At 57.1% G+C, this 17107-nt stretch overlaps 1 protein-coding gene across 2 annotated transcripts; it reads right to left on the reverse strand.

The window, feature by feature from the left end:
- Positions 1 to 1169: 1169 nt before the first annotated feature.
- Positions 1170 to 16859, reverse strand: SP6 (Sp6 transcription factor). Of its 2 annotated transcripts, none has more exons than XM_024100727.3 (2): positions 16373 to 16859; positions 1170 to 8394 (listed from the first exon to the last, which is right to left on the reverse strand). In XM_024100727.3, exon 2 carries the CDS (start codon positions 8355 to 8357, stop codon positions 7245 to 7247), a length of 1113 nt encoding a protein of 370 aa, XP_023956495.2. In that variant the 5' UTR covers positions 8358 to 8394; positions 16373 to 16859; the 3' UTR covers positions 1170 to 7244. The 2 variants fall into 2 exon arrangements, with proteins under 2 accessions (XP_023956495.2, XP_005302033.2); XM_005301976.4 differs by lacking the exon at positions 16373 to 16859 and adding an exon at positions 16152 to 16357.
- Between the last annotated feature and the right edge of the window lie 248 nt (positions 16860 to 17107).

Here is a 17107-nt window from a genome sequence, read left to right on the forward strand (position 1 = left end):
TGAGTTTACTGTCTGAAGGATGCAGAAACAAGAAGGGCAAGGGCCAGGGATATAACAAACCAAGCAGTGGCCACAGGGCTGACTGGCACCCCTTGGATGTATCTGAAAGTGAGTCTTTTAACATAGGTGTTTTTTAAAATATGGTTTTAGGAAACAGCAAAGGCAAACTAACCAGGTTACACCTCACTTTGGCAGAGAGCAAAGGGGATAGGGCAGAGAACTAGGCTTCAGGAGACCTGGGGTCTGTTCCCAGCTCTGCCCCTGACTGCTGTGTGACCTTGGGCTAGTCCCTTCCACTGTGCCTCAGTTTCCCTCCCACCCTTTCTCTGTCCACTCTCTAGGGCAGAGACTGCGTCGATGTGACTGCACAGGACCCAGCGCAGCGGGATCCCAATTTTGGTTAGCGCCTGGGGATGCTACGGTAACGTGAATCATGATGTCAGACAAATAGCCCTAAGGCTTGGAAGCTGATCCGCGTGAGCGGGAGCCCCTCAAAGCCAATCAATCTGCAGGGAGCAGGGCTCGAGTCCATGTGCCAGGCTTGGCTGATGGTAGCTCAGTAGTATTTCAGTGGCTGACATTTGGATGGGAAGCGTCCCATTTCATCATGCGCGTCCCGGGCTATGAAACCAGACCTGTTTGGCAATGGTGAGCAATGCCTCCTACCACTGCCGGATGACAAACCGTGTGGGATAGCCATGGGAAAAGGCTGAGTGCTCATCCGACATGTCCCTTCTTGAAAGGGGATGACGGGCGAGGCCAGGGCAGCCTGCGGCTACTGCCGGGTGCGGACAGCACCGGAGACAGCAGGGGCGTTTGGAGAAGACCCCCTTGGTTCTCTGAAAGCAGAGCTGACAGCAGGCCCACAGGATATTCAATAGAAGAGCGCCCCTTTTCCCCTCCTCCTGGAGTGGGTTGGCATCATCACTGTGTTTTTGCAGATCCACATGGAAAGGTCCACTGAAGTCAGTGATGTTCCTTGGGAGGAGGGGCGTGGCAAACCCAGATGGCTCATGGCCTAAAAATACAATAGAGGGGAGGATCAGAACAATAGTTACTTGGGGGGTGGGCGGTATTCGAGGGCTTGGAGCCCCCTTTTTGTTGCAGGTGCTTTAAGCTGGACACGGTGGGCGTCTCGAACGCAGCAGAGATAGAGACCACAGCTCAGCATGTGGAAAACACACAACTTTATTATGGTACAAAACACAAACCCACAAGCCATCACCCCAGGTCTCTTCATAGCAGCAAAGGATCCTACACGGTTTCCTCTGTGGGGCTCCTACGGTAACAGCTTGGGGGGCAGGAAAGCACCCCAGCACCCAGGGTCACTAGCAGCCAACTTCTCCCCTAGCCAAACTGACCATGGATGACTGGGCACCGGCCTCTCCTGTCTCCCATGCCCCACATCAGGCATTGGAAGCCAGCAAAACCTTCGCTGCCTTGTACCTGCTCCTGGGAGGTGGCAGGGAGTGTCACTCATCGCCAATTCCATCCTTGTATCCTACTTGCGGACGGCCACATGGGAACAAACCAATGAACCAGTTGGTCTGGTGTCTTGTCTCCCACACTGGACCTGGCCAATGGCCCATCTAGCCCAGGGACCCCACCTCCCCGATCAGACCAATGGAACATCGTTTTTCAGCCACATCAAATCTAGCCAATAGCCCACCTATCCTGGTATCCCTGCCACACCGGATCTCCTAGCCAACTCCATCAGTCCATCTATCCTAGTCTCCCTGCCTCGCTGATCAGACCAATGGACCCATCCAATAAGACAGGGGTAGTCAATTCTTTTTCATCGAGGTCCACATTTCTTGGTCAAGGTCTAGTCAAGGTCCGGACTCCAGAGAAAACAACAGTAATGATAACAGCAAGTAAATAAAAGGGGTCCATTCAAAAAGCATCTGGACAGCAGTAAGGTTTTGGCCTGTGGTCCACCTATTGACTACCCCTGCAATATGGTATCCCCACTTCACTGCCACTTCAGATCTAACCAGTGGCCCATCTGGCCAGGTATCCCCACTCCCTGAATCAAACCAATTCATCTCTGTAGCCCGGTATCTCCCGGATCAAACCAACACACTCATCCAGCCCAGCATCCTTCCCCCAGTGGTTCAGCTACCCGACATCAGATGCTCCTGTGCTGTATCTGCCCCAGAGAGGGGAAATTCCCCCACGACCACCCAGCTGGGGGATCAGCTTATGCCCTGAAGCACAAGTTTCAACAGCACCACCCCAGCTGGCTTGGTATTCACGCCTGTATGTTTCTCACCTGGGCAGTCCCCTGGCAAGGAGAGAGTGCAGGGCTAGGAGATGCTTGAACTAGCCAATTCGGGAGCACAGCACCAGCAAGCCCCTCCTGAAATCCCCACTATGCAGCAGGCGGGGAGACCTAGCGAGCAGTCTCTCCCCACCCAGTTTTACAGCCTTCATTGCCCCATAAATCAAAGGCCTGATGGGCAGGGGCTGGGTTCTGAGACATCCTCCCTGCAGGGAAGGAGGTGGCGAGCGGGGGTGGAGGGGGGTGGGGGAAAGCTGCCTAAATCCCCTGCTTCCACTGTTTTCCCTTCCAAACTGTTCAGCCGCCCTGGGACAGACCTATCCTATACGTGACTCTTTGGATCCAGGAACCAATTCAGATCTCTGCTTTAAAAAGCAGGATTGTCCCCAGCCTTCACCAGCAGAAACCAGGCAGGAACAATTCTATTAGGGGAACAGCGATTTTGCCCACTATCGATGGAGGGGGCAGGCCAGATGTGATGAGCTGAGCCCAGATGCCAAGGAATCCACCCCAACACCCAAAGGCCCTTGTGTTCTCAGGACCTGTTCACGGGGCACAGGAGGGAGAGATCAGACCAGCTCTGCTTCAGAGCTCCCAGGGGATGATGCCCTACATCCACTCCAGGATGGAAACCTGTAACCATAAGCATGTTTAAACTGTGGTCACTGCTAACAAAGGGGTCAGGTCACCCAGCCCAACTCCCACCAGCTTCACCGGAAGATGGATCAAGCCCAGAAACCAAGGGCCTGAAGATTTGTCTACACTGGGACGTTCAGGAAAACTAATCTGAATTCATTTTTAAAGTGGATTAGTTCAACTGCATTAAACCTCTGTGTGGATGGCCTTATTCAGAAGTAATTTGATTTAGCTTCATTCCCATTTAACTAATGCACGTTAAATTCACACCTTTAGTTAATCCAAATTAACTACTTTCCTGAATGTCCTTTTAGAGACATGACCTAAGAGGCAAAGTTTGGAGCCACTTGCATACTTGCTCCAAGTTAAGCAGGGCTCTGGTTTAATAGAGATGGACCAAAACTAGAATCATTGATGCAAACCCTACTTCTCCCAGCTCCAATTCCTGATCCTGGGGGTAGGACACACTGAACCTGGAACTAAACCCACACTGGTTTTGCTGCATAAATAACCAACCTAATTTGCCTAGTTATTAGCAAGAATCTAGCACACTCTCTTTGATGACAGCACAGACAGGGATAGACTCTAGTTAAGGTTAGAAGGTTTTGGATTTTCAGTGGTGAATATAAATAACTTAATTTCTTCCTCCACCTAGAAGGTGATTTAAAAAAAAAACACTCCACTGAAATTTACAAGGAGGGAAATTTAAATACATCAGGTGTCAGTTGTATCCCTGAAGTTAATGGAGGGATAAGCCAGGCCTCTCTTTTCACACAGGGAAGCAGCTATCCAGCTCTTCCGCTCTCTGTTCTGTCTGGTAATCAGTCAGTTAACAGGAGGATTTGATTTGTGACTGATGAATTGTGATTTCTACAATTGTGACATTCGGTCTGAATTAGTTTGGTGTCCCAGTTGTTTTTTGTCGTCACTTTCCTGAGAGGGTAAAAATGCAAATGGAGAAGAATCTGAAAAATCAGTATTATCCTTTGGAAGAGGCAGCGGGTGCACTGGGAATGTGACTAAGCCAATCACATGGACGGATGTCTGAGAGAGGAAAAGGGCCTTGATACCAGTTAAGGAAACTGTGCTAGGGAATCATAGACTATCAGGGTTGGAAGGGACCTCAGGAGGTCATCTAGTCCAACCCCCTGCTCAAAGCAGGACCAATCCCCAGACAGATTTTTGCCCCAGAGCCCTAAATGGCCCCCTCAAGGATTGAACTCACAACCTGGAGGTTCCAATCCTGCAGCCTTTACTCACGAGTCATTCCAACGAGACTCAAACTTGCAACACGTTGAGGCTCTTTGCCCTCAGCTATCCAGGAGCGTCTCCGAATTTCTCAACCCTTTAACAAAAGTTGTCTGCAGCGAGCACAGTTCTGATCCCAGCCCAGATGGGACCAGAGACGAGCAACTGGTTTTTGAGACCGATACTGGGCAACTTCCCCCTGAAAGATGCACATTAAACGAGCTTCGTTTCTAAGCTTCCATCCTCCCCAACTGGCAAAGCCTGGTTTCACCTTATTAATAATAATATTAATAAAATAATAATAATAAAACAGTCTAAGATAAAGAGCTCGGCTCATATCCGGAGATGGATTTGAACCTCCACATATCTCCAAACACTCTGGAAGTTAGAGGCTTCTTGGTCTCCAAACTCCACTCTGAATCTGGCAAATTACCCCATGTTTTAATAATGGGCCAAACCATGATATCAGCTGTGAAAAATCCCCAGGCCGGATTCTTGGCTGGTGTCGATCAGCGCATTGAATGGAGGGGAACTGAAAGACGTCAGCTGAGGATCCGGCCCCCCAGAATTTTGGATCTAGAGGTAGCCGTAGCCGTGTTTTAAAACCTCACCCGAAATCGAACGACAGAGGCCCAACCCTCCACTCCCCACAGTTACATTTTCGCTGGCAGAAGAGCCAGTCTTACTTGCTCGAGGGTTCTGCCGACATTTAGGAAAACAATTATATGAAACAACCACTTCATTTAAAAAAAGGGGGGGGGGGGAGGAGGTAGGATCAAGAGAGAAAAAAAAAGTTTCCTTCGGGATAAACTGGTTTAAAATCAACAGTTTAACAAAAAAAACAGGGCGGGGGTGGAATTCCCAACCCATCAGCTTCCATAGCACAAATGATAATCTAGGCATTCAATAAATATCGCTGGAGTGCAGAGCATGGGATCAGGCTCCGAGCAGCCTGAATTCAGCTTCCAGTGCAAAACAAGACCCACCCAGCCCGGCTGCTACGGGAGAGGGTGGTTTGACGCTCCCCTCCCTCCCTGCCTGGCCCGATTGGGCCATAGGATCGGAATCTGGCTGCTGCCGGCTCCACTGGCTTCCCAACGCAATGCTCACCTCCCCCGGGGGAGAGCGGGTGACGGCCGGGAGAGGGGTGGGCGTGGGAAAGGAGCAGCTGCACACCTTGGGCAATCGCACAAAGGCCGGCACGTTGCACAACTCGCCCAGCAGCCTTGGCGCAGGCCCCCCCCCCCCTCAAGGCTTCCCCCCGCATCCCCGGCCCAGAGTGACGCTCCCCACACCCGGGTGGCTCATCGCGGGGTTTCTCCCCCCACACCCATCCCCGTGGGGCGAGTGGGTTCCCGCCACGAGAAGGCTCTCTACTTTGCCGCTCGGCCCCTGTCCCTGGGCGTCAGCCTTGACTGGACTCACCCACTGCACCCGGGGACGATTGTCCTCCCAGCGCAGCCAAAAGCAGGAGGGGGCAGGGGTCACGCAACAGAGCCCGGACCCCCGTGGGAACCCCCTGGGGCAGATTCAGAGGGCCTGAACATCCAGGGGCTCCACTGTGGAACCGCCCCCTGCTCGGGCTGAGAACCCCTGTCCCTTCGGAGGATTGTAACAGTGGCTGCAGGGACCGAAAGCCGGGAACGGGGCTGTAATGGCTAAACACGGGGCCTTCTAATGGGAGGTGGCGAGAGAGGAGAGGCTGAGGTTGGCTAAGCTACTCTCGGGGTGGGGGATTTGCCCCCGCACCTAGAACCAAGCAAGTGCAATGCCCCTGACTCGGGCGGGTTCCCCCCCGGGGCCAGCTTGTCCCCTAGACTCCATGAGCTGGGCAGCGCAGCTGGACCCCCCTGCAGGAGCCTGTGGGTCAACTTCCCCCCACCCCCACCCCAGGTAGCGGGGCAGGAACAGGTTTGCCCCAAACCACGCCGGGTCAGTAGCGCTGCGTCAGGTCAGACCGCTGTAGTGTTGGGGCTGTGATTCTAAGGGCCGATCCCAGCTCGTACAGGTCCTGGGGAATGGCGGGGGGCTGTTCCTCTGCAGGGGGCTAAGGGGGCATACTGGAGGAGGAAGAGCAGTGAACCCCTCTGCTCCCCCTCTCCAAGGGGTTCCCTTTGGGGCGAGCGGTTTGTAAACTAGCCTTTCCCAACCCACTGTTTTACCCTCCCCTTTTGGCCGCAGACGTGTCTGGACGGCTGCGGCCGAGAGGGAAGGGTCCTCGCTGCTCCGGGTCCCGCTTGATGTTCCTTCCAAGCAGCCTCCCTCGTGCCAGAAGTCGGAGCAGCACAAAGCAGGGGGCGGGCGGGCGGATCCCCGAGCAAGTGGGGAAACTTCCGCAGCCCAGCGAGAGCAAGCCAGCCGAGCGAAAACCCCCCAGGGCAGGAGCTGGCTTCTGGGCACTTCCCAGGCAGGGATCGGGCCAGGAGGGTCATTTTGCAGGGTGGAGTGCGAAGTGCGCAGCGGGGTGGGGTGGGGTGGAAGAGGAGTTGGGGAGGGGAGAAGCGGTGGATGGGGGAGGGGAGGAGGGGATTGGGCAGGGGAGGGGAGAGGCAGTGGATGGGGGAGCTGGGGGGTTTAAGACCACCCTCGGCTACAGCGTCTTGCCTGCCTCTTCTGCCAGCTGAGCCCGGAGCACAGCTCTCCACACTCGGATTTTGCTGGTCAGCGGGGAGCATCTGGACCCGGGGCCCCAGCCTCCGCCGGAGACATCCCTCCCCCCACCGCTTTGCATGGGGCCGCCCCCTCCTCCTGCCCCCTACCCCCACCCCATCAGCACAATCCCTCAACTCAGATCCTTCAAAAAAAGGTCCCAGCCCTTAACACCCTCCCTCTTCCGGTTCGGAGACCAGCCCCCGGGCCGGACCCTCCCAGCCCCCCGTGGGAGGAGAGGCCCTGTGCCCAACGCACCGAGATTGCGTCCTTTCCTCCTACAGGATAAATAGCTTCTTGCTCGGAGGACACAGCCACGTACGCCCCGGCCCAGGGACCACGGCCCCGCCCGGGGAGACCCGGCGCCGGGTAGGGAGCGTCCATCCTGCGGTACCGGAGAGAGGAGGGGGCATCTCGGAGGGGGAGAAGCTCAGTTGGGCTGGGTCGCGGGGCTGGAGCTGCCAGCCTCGGGCTCCCTCTTGCCTTTCCCCGGAGGGTCTGCCCCGCCCTTGCCCTCCCTCTCCGCTCCCTCTTTGGCCCCCTCGTGCGTCTTCATGTGCTTGCTGAGGTGGTCGCTCCTCATGAAGACCCGGCTGCACACGGGGCAGGTAAACTTCTTGGTCCCCGTGTGGGTCTGGAGGTGCCGCTGCAGCTCGTCGGAGCGGGTGAAGCGCTTGCCGCAGAAGAGCCAGTTGCAGACGAAGGGCCGGTCCCCGCTGTGCCACCGCAGATGGGCTTTCAGGTGGGAGGTCTTGGCGTAGGCCTTGCCGCAGCCGGGGATGTGGCAGTTGTGCAGATGCTTCTTCTTGGCCCCATCCGGGCACGGACCCACCCTCTCGGCCTCCTGGCAGTTCGGGCAGCGGCACACTGCCTGCCCGGCGCTCCGGGGCACCGATCGCCTCGAGCTCTTCGGCCTAGCGGTACCGTCCACAGCCTGCTCGGGAACGTGCGGCTCCGGAGGCGAGGCGAGTGGCTTCAGCTCTTCCTGGCCCATCAGGTGCTGGGCCGAGGGCAGGAGGTGATGCGGTGGGCCACAGAGCTGGTGCTCAGCGGAGCCGTAACCCCCCAGCACCGGCTGGAGTCCGCCCGCCGGGCCAGGGGCTTGCAGGCCGCCTTGACCCGGCGGCAGCTCCATCCAGCTGGATCCGGCATGGAGATCCCACCAGGGATTCACGCCGCCGTCCTCGGTGGCGTTGCTGGGGTGCGAGGGCCTGAACCAGGGCTCGTAGGGGTGGGCCATTTCGGGAGGCGGCTGCAGGAGCTTGGAGTACGTGCCGGGGGCCAGCAGGCTGTCACCATCCAGGTCTAGCCTCGAAGAGCCATGCAGATCATAGCCGGGGGCGGCCGCGAACTCCACCCCGGGGCCCACCAAGGGCAGGTTCTGGACCTCCGTGGGCTGGAGAGGGGAGGGGAAGTTGCCGCCCGCCTCGGAGCTGGCGTGGGGCTGGTAGGGCTGCAGGGGCTGCAGGTCCAAGCGCGGGGAGGAGGCGCGCGGCGTGTCCGAGCGCTGGTTGGCAAGAGAGCCGCAGACGGCCGTGAGCATCGCCGGACTCCAGAGCGGGGCCGCAGCTCCAGCAGACCTGGAGCGGGAAAGAGAGAGGGAGAGGAAGGGATCTGAGTCGGGAGTCATGCTCACTCCCCTCCCATGCAATTAACCCTGCGCTGCCTTCCCTTGGAACGGGCCCGAGTTTCCCCTTCAACCATGGAGCCAGAGATGGGTCTGGGCCAGGTCACTTGTTTCACCGGGGGCTGGGATCCTGCTAAGCCCCTCTGTGCACCGAGCTTGGCACAGGACACCAAATACATCCCAGGTGTAACCCCACTGATTTCAGTGGATTTGCATCGGGGATGAATCTGGCCTAGAAACCGCTCCTCTCTCATATGGCTGTGCCACCAGGACAACAAGACAACCTTGGTTTTACATATTATTTGTATTCCTGTAGCCCCTAGGAGCTCAGGTTTGGGATCCGGACCGTGTGGCGCTAGGCGCTGTACAAACACAGACCATAAAAGATGGTTCTTATCCCAAGGGGCTTACAGCCTAAGGCATTTGTCTAGAGAGACTTTCAATCAGTAGATCTCAAAGGGCTGTATCATTATCCCCATTTTACAGATGGGGAAACTGAGGCCTAGAGAAGAGTAGTGACTTACTGAAGGCCAGTGGCAGAGCTAGGAATAGAACCCAGATCTCCTGAGTCCCCATCCAGTGCTCTAGCCATTAGGCCACCATCCCTTGCCCCTAACCCTACCCCTAAGGGCTGATGTCCTCCAGCTGGAAGGCTGTCTACTTGGGTCATTGACTCAGGGAAGGCGAGGTGGACAGGACAGAACATGAGCCTTTCACCCTCACATCCAAAGCCTGTTGGAGTCAGTGGAAATGCTCAGGTTGACTTCAATGGGCTCTGGCTGTGTGACACATGCCAGGTGGCGCTAAGGATCCCGAAGCACCAGGCACCTTGGACAATAGATCTGATGCTGCTCCCCATCCCCTTACAGCTCCCCTCTGTCCACAGAGCCCCCCCCCGAGTTGCCCAGCCCTGTATGGTCCCTGGACAGCATCTCAGCTTTGCATCTTGCCCTAGCGGCTCTGTGCGCTGTCCAGATGGCCAGGGCGTTTTTGAAGGTATTTTAGAGGCTCCTAAAAAAGGAGGGGGAGGAGCAGATTTAAATATAGTTTAGTCTCCGTTCCTAAAAGGCCCTCGGAGACAGGCCCCTCTAATAGGCAGCTTCTGGGAGGTGGATTACAGTAATTACAGTCTGATCGTCTGTGCCGCTGGATGGAAGAGGCTCCGGCTGCGTTCTGGAGCACCTCTGAGCTGAGCCTGGGGTGGCAGGGGCGTGGGGACACCTGGCGGGGTATTTATAGCCTTGTTCTGCACGGCTCCGTAGAACGCCCCGGAACAGGCCTGCGGCGCCGCTCGGCTCGTTGGGCCCATCCCCGCGGGAGTGGCGCTGAAGAACACAGGAGCTGGTCGGTCAGGTATGGGCCATCCCTAGGAGTTGGCCCATTGAGGTCTCCTGCCCGGAGCAGCGGCCAAGCCAAAGCAAGCCAAACCTTGCCCCCATCCCTCCCTCCATAAGGCAGCTGGCTAGTCGTGCAGCGCCGTGCACAAGGAAAAGCAGAGGGGATTTCTCACTTGGGACTAGCCCTGAAATGCAAGCGCCGGCCAGCGAGGCACCGTCACTCAGGATACAGAGCTGGGGTCTCCCCAGGCAGACAAGGTCCCCACCCTCTGATGGGGGAGGGCAGAGTTCCTGACTGAAGTATAAACAATCACTAACTGGTGTGTCCCTGCCCATTGACCCGACCGGATGGAATCAGAATGGCTCAGTCGTGTGCCATAGGCCCAAATACGGCCATGGGGCTTCTTAGCTCCAGTGGTCCTAGCTCTGTCTTATGAAGCGTTTGAGCGCTGCTGCCCCAGCGGAAGAGTTTGATCTGCAGCAAAGGGACAGCGGGGAAGTCCTAAGGGGACTGGGATGATGCCGGGGTTAGCAGTAGATGTAAAAAAACGAGCTCATCTGTCCCCCAGAACAGAACATCACTGCATTGCATCACTCACAAGGCGGCCACCAGAATGTAGGTTACCCTTTGCCGCAGAATCTACAGGGCCGTGACTTTAATCTTGGGGCACGGCCTCCTCCCTTTCCCTTGTGTACAGCTAATCCCAAGGAGGGAGGGACGGACACCAGCTCCTTCCAGGGGACAGTTCCACTGGGTTGGTCCCACCTGGAGCTCAGTTGTTCTCCAGCATCAACCCCACAGCACCGGATTTAATCCCATGCTGCCTGCTGGCAGTGTAGCAATATTGGCGTGAACGCTGCATCAAGCCCATGGGCATTTCACAGGGTCTTAGCTCTCTAGCTTACATACTTATCTGGCCCCTGTATTATCTGAGCATTTCACAGGCCAATACATTTATCCTGATAACACCCCTGCGAGGGGCAATTGAGACACAGAGAGATTTAGTGACTTGCCTGCACAGGAAGCCTGCCGCAGAGCAGAGACGTGAACCAGGGTCGCCCAACCCCCAGGCCAACGCCCTAACCATTGGGCCACCCGTCCACTCACTCAGCCCTCTCACACGAGGCAGGCTGCTGGCCTTTGCTTTGGCACCAGTTGTCCTTCAGCACTCAACAGCAGTGGGCGTGGGCCATCCGGCTGCCGATCAGGCGAGATCTGTGCAGCGGTTTAGACCACTTCACTGGAGGTCGCTGCTGGTCACCATCCCCAAACCACCGAACTCCGCTCCCCTCCCCCAACGCCCCCGAGTTCCCTCTCCCTTCCCTGCTGCACTAGCAGATCGGGGGCTGCAGCAGTGACACAGAGCCTACAGCTCCCCCTGCCCCAGATGATGGGGGGCAGAAGTCCTGTCCTCCCAGTAACCACGTCAGCTCCCCTTTCAGCAGCTCGCTCAGGGCCCGTCTGCCTGTCCCGGGGCTGGAGTCGCCAGCCAGCCCTGCCCTGCTCCCCAGCAGCCGAGATCAGGGTTCAGGGCCTGCGTTGGGTCCCACGGGATCCCCGTTTGTTTCTCAGGATCCCAGCTGGTGAGTCACCCTGCCGAGCTGCGGAAACCCCAGTGGGGCGAGGCGCCCCACCCCAATGTCGAAATCCACCTGCCAGGACTAGCTCCCCGCCCCCAAGTTTCCACCAGGAGCGGTACCCAGCCTCCTCCGTGGGGCGCAGCCCTCGCTCTGCTCCAATTGTCTCCTGCCCCCAGGAGTCTTGCTCAGCCTTGGTAACCTGTACCCCATCTTGCTCCCCCGCTTGGCAGCTCTCCATATGTCCCTCCTACACACACCTTCCCGGGCCCCCCTAACCTTCCTCATCTTCCTGCTAATGACCATTCGCTGGAGAGCCAATCCAGACAGCCCAGGAGATTCCTCACCCTCACATCCTCACCCTCAAGCCAGGGGACGCTGGAAAATCCTGACTCCACTTGGACAGAACCAAGGGAAACCGAAAGCTCCATTCACCCTTGTTGGCCTACCACACAGCTCTCCCCACTTCCCCCTACCCTGCCCTGCATTGCTATGGACAAAAACATGCCAATTTGCACATAAGATGACATGGAGAAGTGTGGGTGGGGGTAAGGGAATAGGGCAAAGACAGCCCCGACAGCAGGAAAACGGGGAGAAAAATCCACAGACACACCAAGAGGTGTCCTGGAAAGAGGACGTGTGCGCCAGCCCCAGATGTATAGAAATCAAGAACGATGCCGCTCCAGAAATGGTCATGAACTCCCCTCCGCCCCCATCTCACCAGGACAGCTGACGGGAGTTTTCTGTCCCCTTTCTCATGCGTTGTCCCCCACAGATCCTCTCACTGGAAGGACCCGCAGCAGCGTTAAAGGGGACACCTAACCTCAATTAAAAAAAAGAACAAAAAAAATCACACCCTGTCGGAAAGCTTTTACCATCGTTGTTATAAGTAACGCCCGGGGCGGGAGGGGAGGGGAGGCGGGGAAATGTGCTTATGTGATAGTTGCCCTGTTGGCCAAAACACTATGGATTGAACCAGTGATCTCCTGAGCTAGAAGCTAGAGCCGGAACTAAAGAGACAGGCTTCTCTAGCTGGGGGGCTGAAACAGTTGGATGGTGTCTGGGGATTGGCACAGGGAAGGATTTATAGCACTCACTGCCCGGTGGGGGACACTCAGGGCCATCCGAGCAGGTGGAGGTGACACAGATCAGAGGAGAACACACATTTCTCTGGGTTTTTTCCTTGTTTGTTTACAGCCTCTTTAATTTTGTGTCGAGTCAGTTTCACGGCTTCCCCCGGCTAGTCAATTTCCCCTCTGAGTTTGTGTGGGTCTCTCATCCCAACAGGAGAGGGGGGAGAACAATTATTGTACAGGCATTGGAGATGGGGACAGGCCCCAGGCCTGAAGTTATGTTTGTTTCAGTGTCAGAAACTGACTAGAGTTCACACGGATGGTGCCTGACTGAGCAAACAGGTTCCTGGTATATTTGGACTCAGGACACCAAATCCAATTCTCTGCCCACCCTCTAGGGCTCAGAGCCGAGTTCAATTCTCCGTCAGCCTTAACCAGAAGAACACTCTTTCCCCCACGTTTCGGTGGGGCGGTGGAGCTGGGAGTGGAATTCCCTCCCAGATGGCATTGCTCCAGCCCCATCTTTGGCTCCATGACGCTGACCATGCCAAGGCTCTGGACCAGGTTTGAAACACACTGGGATAGCTCAGTGGTTTGAGCATTGGCCTGCTAAACCCAGGGTTGTGAGTTCAATCCTTGAGGGGGCCACTTAGGGACAGGGCCGGCTCCAGGGTTTTGGCCGCCCCAAGCAGCCAAAGAAAAGAAAAGCCGCGATCATGATCTGCGGCAGCAATTCGGCAGGAGGTCCTTCGCTCCCAGGCGGAGTGAGGGACCGTCCGACGAATACCTGGATGTGCCGCCCCTCTCCGGAGCGGCCGCCCCAAGCACCTGCTTGAGAAGCTGGTGCCGGCCCCGCTTAGGGATCTGGGGCAAAATCAGTACTTGGTTCTGCTAGTGAAGGCAGGGGGCTGGACTGGACTTGACCTTTCAAGGTCCCTTCCAGTTGTAGGAGATGGGATATCTCCATCCATTTAAAGCACAGGGTGGACTGCGTCCGCACCCAACAAAACCACAACCCCACCCCTCTGACCGTGTCGCAGGGTGGGGCCCAGTGCATGATCTTAGCTAGCAGAGTGGCTTAAAGAGTAACTCTTCCCACCCTACCCCTCCAATCCAGCATGGACTGGGAAACTGCACTACAACCATGCTAGCTACAGCCCTGCTAACTACAACCAGGTCCAGAAGCTGCTGTCAGCATGGTTCAGGCCAGACAGGGCCCTACAGAGCAGGGCTTCGCTAGCTTGGGCGAAGCTGATCTTCTGGACAAAGGTTCCATGGACCTTCCACCGCCAGGGATAGGGAGGCAACAGTGCCTAGAAAAAGCAAAGCGGGGAAGGGAACTAACCAAGGAGCCAACTGGGAATGTGCCCAGGGTGCTGCTACCATCTGGGCTGGCTTCCCCAGAACTGAGCAGGTCCGGCTGCTGATGGGGAGGGGTGCGTAAAGGGTTAACACCGTGGTGGGGGGAAAGTCAGGAGAGAAAGAAGATCCTCCCCCAGTACTGAACAGCAAAGCCCCCTTTAACCACTGAGTTGCCCCGAGCCTGAGGGGTGTTAAGGGCCCTCAGGTCTCTCGGACATCAATGGCCACGTGAGGGCATGTGGTGTGTCTCAGGATAAAGCCCGCAAACACAGCAGCCGTCTGGCCAGCAGTCGGGGGCAGGAACCGACGTGGTCCCCTCTCCACATGGAATCACGGGCCAGGCTGGGTCTATGAACAGGTGCCCAACTCCCTCCCTTCCTGCGTGGCATAAACAGATTTGGCCAAGCAGCCCCTAGGAGGGCTCAGTGCCCAGCCCTGCAGGACCCACCCCGGCCACCCTCACTGGCAATTCAACGGCTCTTTCCTGCAGGACTCAGACAGGCTCCTACCCCCTCCCCGGTAAGTTGCAAACACACACTCAGCCTCCATCAATAGGAAGCAAATGCCGCTTCCCGGATCCCTGGGGACGGCTCCAGAGCTCTCACCGACAGGCCCAGCCCTGCCAGCACGGGACTCCGGTTGACTCCGAAGGGTAGCAGTGTCTAGGGGGAGAACTGAACGCAGGGGCCATCAAAGCCAGGCTGCGCTGCATGGTAAAACGGCTTAAGAAGCAAAGGTGCCCTGAAAGGGCCCGATCCCTCTTAGGGCCAAGCTAGGACTCTGGGTGACACAGGGAGCTGTCTAGTCACCATGTTAAGGAGCCGGGCAGGCAGAAAGCAAAGCAGGGACTTTTCCTATCCCAGCTCTCTCTAAGCTCCAGCGTGGATGTCAACACCAGTCTAGGCCTGGGGCCAATTTGTCACCTCAGTGACACACGCACTGATGCGGAATAATCCCCCTGATTTCCCAGGAGTCATTCCGGATTGACACCAGGGGCACTGAGGGGAATCAGACCCTCCTTCCAGGTCTGCACTTGGTTACCAAAGCAGAGCCCCCACCCACTGCAGCCGCTCCTGGTCATGTCACTAACACGTGGCCTCGGATCCTGGCTTTGCATTCCCAGAGCGCTGTACAGACTCACCAGTGGGCCAGGGAGGGGAACAATCTTCTTACCCCGGGAGAGTTTGAGACATTTTCCCATCCCCAATCAGGACAAAAAGTTGAAGTCTTGACAATTTTTGTGAGCACGCGCGACAGGTCAGTCATTTTGAAATGTTTTGTTTCCATTGCAGCTTTATATTTACTTTATTTACCCTAAATTAACACAATCTTCAAAACAAACATCTCTCTTTGAACCAAAACCAGGAACTGTGTCAGTCAGAAAACACCAACATTTCCCAAAAATAGAAATCCAAATATTTTTTCAATACAGGAAAGTCATCAAAACCAGCCAGCTCCAGTGAGCACTTCTGCTTTTGACAGGTCAACATTTTCCAGCAGAAAATAAATAAATGCGTTGATAAACTCGTGAGCAGCTCCGCTAATAAACCCCTCAAGCCCCCGAGGAAAGTCTAAGAGGCACGAGCACCATTTTACAAGTGGGGAAACTGAGGCACCGAGCAGTGCCTCGCCTGGGCTGGGACTAGAACTGGGCAATTCTTGGCTGCCCGTCCTGAGCGCAGAGCACCTCGCACTAGGCGAGAAACCAACCACAAGCTGCAGGTGACCGGCTTTGAAGAGGGGGGTGGCAGGGAGCCAAGACAATCGCCCCTTCAATGGATCCTGGCCAGGGGTCCAATCAACCACAACCTTCAGTGTGTGTGTGGGGGCCCCCCCCCGCTGGATTGGGCCCAATCCTGCCAACTCAGACCGGAGTCAGGACACCCTGAACCCCAGCAATGCGCCCCTTAGCTTCCGGAGGAGAGGAACCCCCCCCCAGACCCTGCCTGGCCGAGTGGGGGGGGGGCTTGTCCCACTACAACTGCACAGCTCCAGATCCCCCCTCCCCCCAACGCCACACTCTCCAGCACACCCCACTTTGCACCCTGGGGGTCTGCCCTGGGCGGGGGGGGAGCTCACCCGGGGGCCCGCGGCCCTTTCCACCCGCCGCCGCAGGAGCGATCGTGACCAGCTAGCCTGGGGAGCAGGAACTTCAGCAGGTGCCCCACGACGGGAGAAGGAAGGACCCGGTCCCGGGGCCTCTCCCCACCTGGCTCCCAGGGCCGCTGGGGGGGCTGGACGCCCCTGGACACACAGAGGACGCTGCCCCCCCAAGCGCCGGCGCCGCGGACAGCTGCCCCCCACCCGCGTTAGCATCCGCGGGGAGCGCGCCCCGGAGCAGACCCACGAAGTTCAACTACCTGCAGATTCAGCGGGGCCCGGGGGTGCCGCGATCTCCCCGCGGAGCCGTCCTCATCGGGGCGCCCGTCCCGTCCGTTCGCCCGCCCCACGGGTAGAGCCCCTCGGCCGCTGGCCAGAGCCGGTCCCCGTGCGGAGCGAGCGAGCCCAGGTGAGCGGAGCGAACCCGCCCTGACTCACGGCCGCGCTCCGCTTCCCTCCTGGCCCGGCTCCGCCCACCTACCTGCCCCAGCTGCTGTTAACCCTTCCAGACGGCTCCGGCCGGCCGGGGAGCCCACACAGAGGGTGCTTAGAGGGGAGAAACCGGCCCCAGCGCTGGGCTCGCTCCCAGCTCGCTCCACGGGCCCGATCGCGGGCAGGGCGATGAACACGTGCTTTGCCCCCACACCCCAGCCGGACACACGGGAACCCGCCGGCTCTAGGGCGCTTGGGAAGGAACGTAACTAGAGTCAGGTGTGATTATTAGCGCCTCTGGAGGGGTGGCCACTGGGTGCCTGGGCCGGTCTATCGCCTCTGTGTAGCTGTAGACAGCCAGGGCTTCCTAGCAGGGACCCAGCCCTTTCTGTTGGCACTGCGGCCCGGTCAGCACACCTTTGGGTGCTGTAAAAAGAGAGAGACAGAAGGGACGGATGGATGGGTAGATGTGGGTACATGGGGATGGATAGATAGATTAGATATGCATGAGGTAGATAGATGTGGGTGCAGGGGGATGGATAGATAGATGGATGGATGGATGCAAAGAAGTGGGATCAGAGTAAAGGATAGATAGATAGTGGGGTGTGTATGGGGATAGATAGATAGATAGATATAGATAGTGGGGTGTGTATGGGGATAGATAGATAGATAGATAGTGGGGTGTGTATGGGGATAGATAGATAGATAGATATAGATAGTGGGGTGTGTATGGGGATAGATAGATAGATAGTGGGGTGTGTATGGGGATAGATAGATAGATAGA

The sequence above is a fragment of the Chrysemys picta genome, chromosome 24, assembly GCF_011386835.1.
Source record: "Chrysemys picta bellii isolate R12L10 chromosome 24, ASM1138683v2, whole genome shotgun sequence".
NCBI lineage: Eukaryota > Metazoa > Chordata > Testudines > Emydidae > Chrysemys > Chrysemys picta.

What these genes read in the sequence shown, in the direction of transcription:
- SP6 (XM_024100727.3), bottom strand. Translation starts at nt 8,357, where the DNA reads ATGCTCACGGCCGTCTGCGGCTCTCTTGCCAACCAGCGCTCGGACACG.